This window comes from Triticum aestivum, chromosome 4B, assembly GCF_018294505.1.
Source record: "Triticum aestivum cultivar Chinese Spring chromosome 4B, IWGSC CS RefSeq v2.1, whole genome shotgun sequence".
NCBI lineage: Eukaryota > Viridiplantae > Streptophyta > Magnoliopsida > Poales > Poaceae > Triticum > Triticum aestivum.
The window spans coordinates 661326418-661333585 of record NC_057804.1 but is presented as its reverse complement, the minus strand read 5'-3'; the positions used below and the strand labels follow the sequence as shown (position 1 = coordinate 661333585).

Sequence of the window (7168 nt, the reverse complement as noted above, 5' to 3'; positions counted from 1 at the left end):
GTTCATCAGAATAGGGGGTATTGGTTTTTTCAACCATAGGTAAGTCCATCAAGAGCTCACGAAGCCACTCTATTTCAACAATGGCATCCATCATGTATAGATTAGAATCTGCATTTGCTACAACATCTGAGGTTCTACAGGACACATGTATAACATCTGGTTTTCATGTCTACACTCTGGCAACAAGAGTTGAGAAGAACTAACTATGAGTCAATTTCTTGACGTTGGAGTAGTGCTTGGGCTTCCTTGACCGTGTCCAGATGTACCACCTCCAGGGTCATTCGATCCAGCTGATAGATGCGTCTGTAAGCATGAGATAGTAAGCACAACTCTCTATGCCAGGAAGGGCAGTAATGGCGATTGGAAGGTATGAAGAGAACTAACATGAGTGTGAGGAGCACATGGAGGAGGAAGGCTTGGCATCAATGGCGGACTTTTTCCATGGAGAGCATAAGGACTCTGCATATTATTTTTGAGGCGGCAAGGTTACTTACTGTAGCAAAGACAAATGTTAACTAATGAAACTAAGACTTTCTCTTGGCTATTACGGGCAAGAATTAACTTGGAATTGCTCCTGGTAGAGAGCTCGTTCTGCCGGTGCTTGCATTTCCTGGATTTATTTCAGTCTCTCCGGATTGCGTTATAGGGGTAGGGTGTGTGTGGGTGCATTCATAGGGGTGAGTGTATATGACCATCTATGTTGTTCTGTGTTGGCACCAGTGCTCCCACTTTCCTGAATTTATTTAAGGCTCTCTGGTGATATTTATTCAGCGGGAGGAGACGTCCCTGTCAACCACGAAAGCATGTGTGGTGACTTTGTCGGCCTCTAGATGTAGTGCCGGCTCAGTATCTCAAAGTTTTCATAAAGATAGGGTGTGCATGCGTGCGTTTATGTGGATGAGTCTATGTGTGTATATGTGAGTACATGTGTTGTACTATGTTAAAAAACAGTATCTCTCTAGATGCAATGTCGACTCAGTATCTCAAAGGTTCTCCTAAAGATAGGATGTGCATGTCTGCTGTCATAGGGATGAGTCTATGTGTGTATATGTGAGCATCTGCGTTGTACTATGTTAAAAAAGCAGTATCTCTCTAGATGTAGTGTCGGCTCAGTATTTCAAAGGTTTTCATAAAGAAAGAGTGTGCATGTGTGCGTTCATAGTGATGAGTCTATGTGTGTATATGTGAGCATCTGTGTTGTACTGTGTTAAAAAACAGTATGCAACACAAAGGAAAATACCTAATACTGAGTTTAAGGTAGGGAAGCACTCAAAGGCAAAGTACTTCAAATGCATGAGAGTGGAGCTAGCTTAGCAGCTTTAATTCATTTATATATAAGTAAATGCCAGCTATATGTTGGGTCGTACTCTTGGAGATATGACTCTTAATCCTAGAAAAGCCATAACGATTTATTTGTTGTCATTCGTTTATTGTAACTTAAGCTGAATTAACTATGATTTGTTACCATGTTCCACTTCTTTGCCCCTTTTTTACTCTAGCTGTTACAGCGGCCTAATGATGCATTGTCGTGCACATGTGACGGGTCTCCTCTATGATTCTCACCATCCATGCATGGATAGACTGTTTTCCTTTTTGTCACATCCTCTTCCTGATCCTTGCTCCTACCATGTATTTCACGTGTGATGTTGCTGATGTGATTCATGTACTGCTGCTTTGATGCAATGAAAGTGAAAGTTTATGTAGACAAATATACTCCCTCCGCTCCTAAATATAATTCTTTTTAGAAATTTTAACAGGGACTACATACGGAGCAAAATGAGTGAATCTACATTCTAAAATATTTAGAAACGGAGGGAGTAGTTTGGAACATGAGTTGGGATTACATCGACAAAATATAGTTCCACCAACCATATTTCCATATCAGTTTTTTATTTCACGAGAATTTACAATTGAAGATTAGGTCATCATTCACTCGAGTTGTTGTAATGAATTTGGTCATGTGCTCTTATTATCTCTTTGACCCATCAACTCATAGTTGATCTTGTCTGGGATGAGCAAATAGTCCGCCCACTTGTCCATATCAAGTGCGAACTTGCTGAGCTCCTCAAGCTTCTCGCAGACAATCTCTATGTTCTCGACAATATGATTCGCCAAGATGATTACCCACAACCATGCTTCTGGTCTTGGAGAAAGCGTCATGGTTTATGGGTTAAATATAGAAATAAATTGCATAAAGTAAAGATAGTTGAAAAAATAGGTGTTGCTTCCCAGATCAACTATAAAAGATCCCTAAAACCCACATTATCCCGAACTAACACCACATGATAAGACCCCACTCTCTCAGGTTCCACAAACCACACACTATCCATGTATATTTACGCGAAACGAAAACACATGTCCTAATGTTTAGATTCAACTAGCCTCTTCGCCTATGAAATCCAAGCATTGAGAAATGTGCCCCCCTCCCCTCTGCAGCAACCTCCGGCCACTCATTCATTCCCCGATGGTAGTTGTCACATGCTTCCACGGCCGCGCCATCGCCGCCACGGATGCCGCCGACCACCGTGCACACCCTCCGCTCCTCTAGGCGGTGACACGCCGCGTCTCGATTTGAGTATTTAGGTGACACCACGGTTGCAAGTGTCGAGAAAAAATAAAATCAATGTGCTCCCTGCAATGGAGAGGACATGCCCCGGCTAAGTCTATGCTCGAGATTTGTTTTGACATCATTATATTGAAAAAGGTAGAAAACCAAAGTGAAAAAAAATTCTGTATATGACAACATTTACACATTTATATATTGAACATTTACTATCTGAGTAGTTGGGCCCACGTAGTTTTTTTTTTCTCTCTGTCTGCCCGAGAAGCCCAGGAATGAAATGTGCTTGGGCACGGCGCGCCACCTACCGTTTTCCCTTCCCTCCCCCCGAAATCTGAATCCAAATCTCGGCCGACCCCGCCGCCCCATGCCTCCCTCGCCGCCGCAGCCGCCGCCGCCGGCCACGGAGGAGGTCGAGTTCGAGGTGGAGGACGCCTCCGACGACGAGGCGGCGGGGGGAGAGGCGCCGCCGCTTGCCCCGGCCCCGGCCCCTGCCCCGCCGGCCGGCGGGGGCGCCGAGGCGAGCCGTGCCGCGTCGGGGTCCGGGGAGGCGGCGGGCGGAGAAGGGGCCGACGAGGAGGACGAGGACGAGGATGAGGACGACGAAGAAGACGACTCCGACGACGAAGAAGACGAGGATTCGGAGGATGAAGGGGACGAGGACGAGGACGAGGACGAAGACTCCGACGAGGAGGGCTACGACGACGACGACGAAGACGAAGACGAGGACTCCGATGAGGACGATGACGACGAGGAGGACGAGGACGACGAAGACGACGACGAGGACGACGACGAGTAGAATGGGATGGAAGTGGAGCCTGCGGCGTTCGCATCTGGTGAGCACAAATTTCCCCCTTGTGTTTTGCTGTGCTCTTCGACTAGATTAGTGCTCCCGAACTGACAATGAGCATGACGTGCTCGATCAAATGCGCAAACCCCACTGCTGCTACATCCAGATCTCGTGGCCATGCCGTGCTGAATGTGGCATGCAATTGGGCATCTGGGAGAGACAAGGATAAACTTTTATCAGTAACAAAATGATCCTTTTGTGTAGATAATGAGGTAACTGAAAAAAACATTGCAGGCAGTTTGGTCATGAAAACATAAGTCACAGCTAAGCAATTTTGGAATCATGCTAATGTCTGCTAAATAGTGAGGTAACTTGTACTCCTTTAAATAGCATCAACCAATGCCCTACTTATTATGCATGCATTCTTAATTTTTATCATGGTACATTCAGGTTGGATACATTCTTGATTCTTATTATGCAAACTCTGTAAATAGTATCAACCAATGTCCCTGTTTAGTTTTAGCAGTTTTGTCATGATACATTCTTGACGTTACGAAAATAAGTGGTGCAGATGTGGAGTTTTCAGCATGAACCTGTGGAATGCATATATGTGGGACAAGAACTTCAGCTCTACACTTTGTGCTTCCAAAAAGAAAACTTCTCTCTGAACAATTTCAGTTGTAGGATAATGTAGTTCAGTTTGTAGCGGGCCTCTAATCTAGTTCCAACTCTGAACATATACAAGAAACACGATTGACTTATCAAAATGGTTCTTACTGTTGTAATGCAGGGTGAGGATGAAATGAAGATGCAAAGGAGAAGAAGGGTCGGTTTGCACTGATGCTCAAGTGTATGTATGTATGTAAGGGATGGCAATCGGTAATCGAATGTCGCGGATGCAGAATATTGGCTACGGCGTGACTAGATATTGGCCTCAGGGTGACCTCTGAAGCTTCTGTTGCTGATCCTCTGTTTCTACTATGTACTCTGGACAAAAATTGTATTGTTCTGCTCATCTGAGCCCTGTATCTGCTATTTGAGGAGGAAACTTTGCGTGCCACGATTCTATATTTCGTTGAAAGCTTTGAGTGTATCATCAGTGAATGGATTTTCGGTTCCGCTTTCAAGAACCTCACTGAGTGGGAGCAAATCAGCATCTAGTTATGTAAAAATATATACTACCTCTGTAAAGTAATATAAGATCTTTCTTTCAAATCATTAATCTTTACCTAATATTAATATTAATTAATTATTAATAATAATAAAGCAAATTGGATTTCTGTCGTCCGTCGCGGATTTTTTACAAAAATGTCCCTGCGGTTTGCTGAAATCAACCCGCAGTACTACAGGAATCAAGTAAAAAAAATCTCTCGCTGGCACAATTCCTCGCCCGAGTCCGAGGCCGCCGTCGCCCTCCCCGGCCTTGCCCGTGCCACCATCTCCCTGCCCGTCCTTTCCCGGCGGCGCGCGCGCCCGCCGCCCTGCTAGCGTTCCATTCACTCCTTTTTCAAAGGGAGAAAAAAACATGAACAGACATGAGGACGGACTCTTCCTCGCCTCTGGATCCTATACGCTCAATCCGCTGCCGGCCGCTGCCGGGGATCGCATCACCCGGCACCACCGTTCCGCTTCAGCTCCTCTCACCAGCGCGCCCGAGCTCCTTCTCTCCCTGCCTTAGGAACCAAGTCTTGTGCCTGTGCTAAAATTTCAGATTAAAATTAATAGTCCCACCTGCTCTATTACATAAAATCCAACCAACTTATTTCATGCATTACAAGATCAACAAGCCAACAAAAAGCGGATGAGATGTTCATGTTTACCCTAGAGAAATCAAGAAAGCTGCCTGCCGCATCTACTATATGCGTCACCAATTGAAAATGAGCAAAGAGGAGATGCACATGAATGCGTCACCAATTGAAAATGAGCAAAGAGGAGATGCACATGAATCCAAAGAAAAGCACCATTCGGTGCCAAGCCTAATAGAAAGAAATGTCTTAGCTTAATTGCCATTTGAGCTAATAATCCTAAAGAAGGAGAGAGAGCCGAACTGAAGATACAGAGAAAATTGATGCCCATTGCTGGTACAGAGACCAGCTCATGGAAGAGAAAACCGGGGCCTAGGGGCTTTCACCGGAGGCAACTTCGGCACTCCCACATCCGTGGCCACCGGCAGACGAGCACCACCACCAGACCGCCCCCCGCGCGTGCTGGCCAGCCGCCAGATCTGGCGCAACCGAGCCCCAGTGCGCCGACGAGCAGTCCACCAACGCCCCAGCCGTAGCCAGAAAGCACGGCGACGCTGTCAGCTGGGATGTGGCTCAGGCCAGCCACCGCGGCCAAGAATAGGAAAGCAACACTTGGGTGGTGAGGCGGATGGAGAAGAGGAGAAGAGGAGGAGGAGCAACGATGGGTGGTCAGGCAGCAGGAGGAAGATGGAGGCTGAGCGGCGCTTGGGTGATGAGGAATGGCGACGTGTTGTGGATAAGAAGGGACACCCAGTGGGCGGTGACATCGGTGGGGATTTGGTGGTGCCTGTTGCTTTTTTTAATCAACTGTGGACTATAAGACGTGGTCATCCGAGCGACATCACCAAGGAACAATTCCAGCGACATCTTGCTGAAACGGGACCTAGGATGTAGTACTAATTAGACCAAGATGAGTAGTAAGTAATGTGGTATTTTTGCTAATTGTATTGCTGTGAGCTATTCGTGGGTGTATATCAATAAAGGGATAGTGTTATTCAGTTTGATTTTGCTTTATTCAATTGCTGCAAGACAAAATATCCGTACAATTTTGATAGTTTTTCGTTCAATTTCACCCAATTTTTGTCCAAAAATTCAAATTTTGGATTGTTCATTTCGCCTGCGATCGTCGGAAAAAGTTCCAAAATTCGCTCATTTCATTCAAGGGTAGTAATATTTCAAAATGATAAACAAAACCATGGATGGATGCTATGCGTGCTAGCATCGTTTTCCGGATGAGCACCAATTATAACTACTTGTTGTTGTTGTTTGTTGTTACTATCATAGTTTACTATTCATGCCTACCACACCTTACAAATACATTATCAAATAGACTAATTAAAATTGGAAAGAAATACTACTTTTTAAGGGAGAAGATATTTGGGGCTCACGAGTACTCTGTGACGGAGGCAGGGGTGCGAGCAGGGGCCCCAGCCGAGGCCAACATGCAGATTTTTTCCATTACATGAGTAATTACCTGTTGCTAATATTGTGTTTCTCGACATGATTTAACATTAGTTGGCCCCCCGATTAAGTTTTTCCTGGCTCCGCCACTGCCGGTACTTGCTGTCCATCAACTTATACCTCAAATCTGCTTGTCATCGATATCGTTGGTGAGATAGGGAGGAGAGAGGGGGAATGAAGAGTAGAGAGAGTGTGACAATAGTGCATCTTGCTCGCGTCTTGTTTTGCCCCGCACGCCAGTTGGGAGGGGGTTATGGCACACACGGCGAACTCAAAAAATATGTTTCACATCCAACTTATAAATTATTCTCTTTTTTTGAGATCAATAGTAATTTATAAATTATCCTTTTGATTACACCTTTTCTGGTATATAAATTATTGCAACATCACTAATTTTGGTATTTTTTTCTCCCGTTGTAACGCACGGGCTCTTTTGCTAGTAAAGTAAAAGATCTTATACAGTATTAGTTTATAGAGGGAATACTATTTTAACATGAAAAATCAATATAATTCGGATTGAGAGCTCTTGGGCCTTAGTACTGGGTTGTTGGGCTGTAGTCCCGGAAATAGATGTAGCCCAGTTGACTTTGGTTGCCCAAAAGGCCCAGAATA

General features: G+C 45.0%; 1 protein-coding gene across 1 annotated transcript; it reads left to right on the top strand.

Annotated features, from left to right (window-relative positions):
• Window positions 1–2848: 2848 nt before the first annotated feature.
• On the top strand, window positions 2849–4418 carry LOC123089744 (nucleolin). Its single transcript, XM_044511333.1, has 2 exons — window positions 2849–3396; window positions 4141–4418. Exon 1 carries the CDS (start codon window positions 2928–2930, stop codon window positions 3357–3359), a length of 432 nt encoding a protein of 143 aa, XP_044367268.1. The 5' UTR covers window positions 2849–2927; the 3' UTR covers window positions 3360–3396; window positions 4141–4418.
• Window positions 4419–7168: the final 2750 nt, after the last annotated feature.

Bases quoted from the DNA above. Each gene is read 5' to 3' on its own strand.
- LOC123089744 (XM_044511333.1), top strand. From the start codon at position 2,928: ATGCCTCCCTCGCCGCCGCAGCCGCCGCCGCCGGCCACGGAGGAGGTC.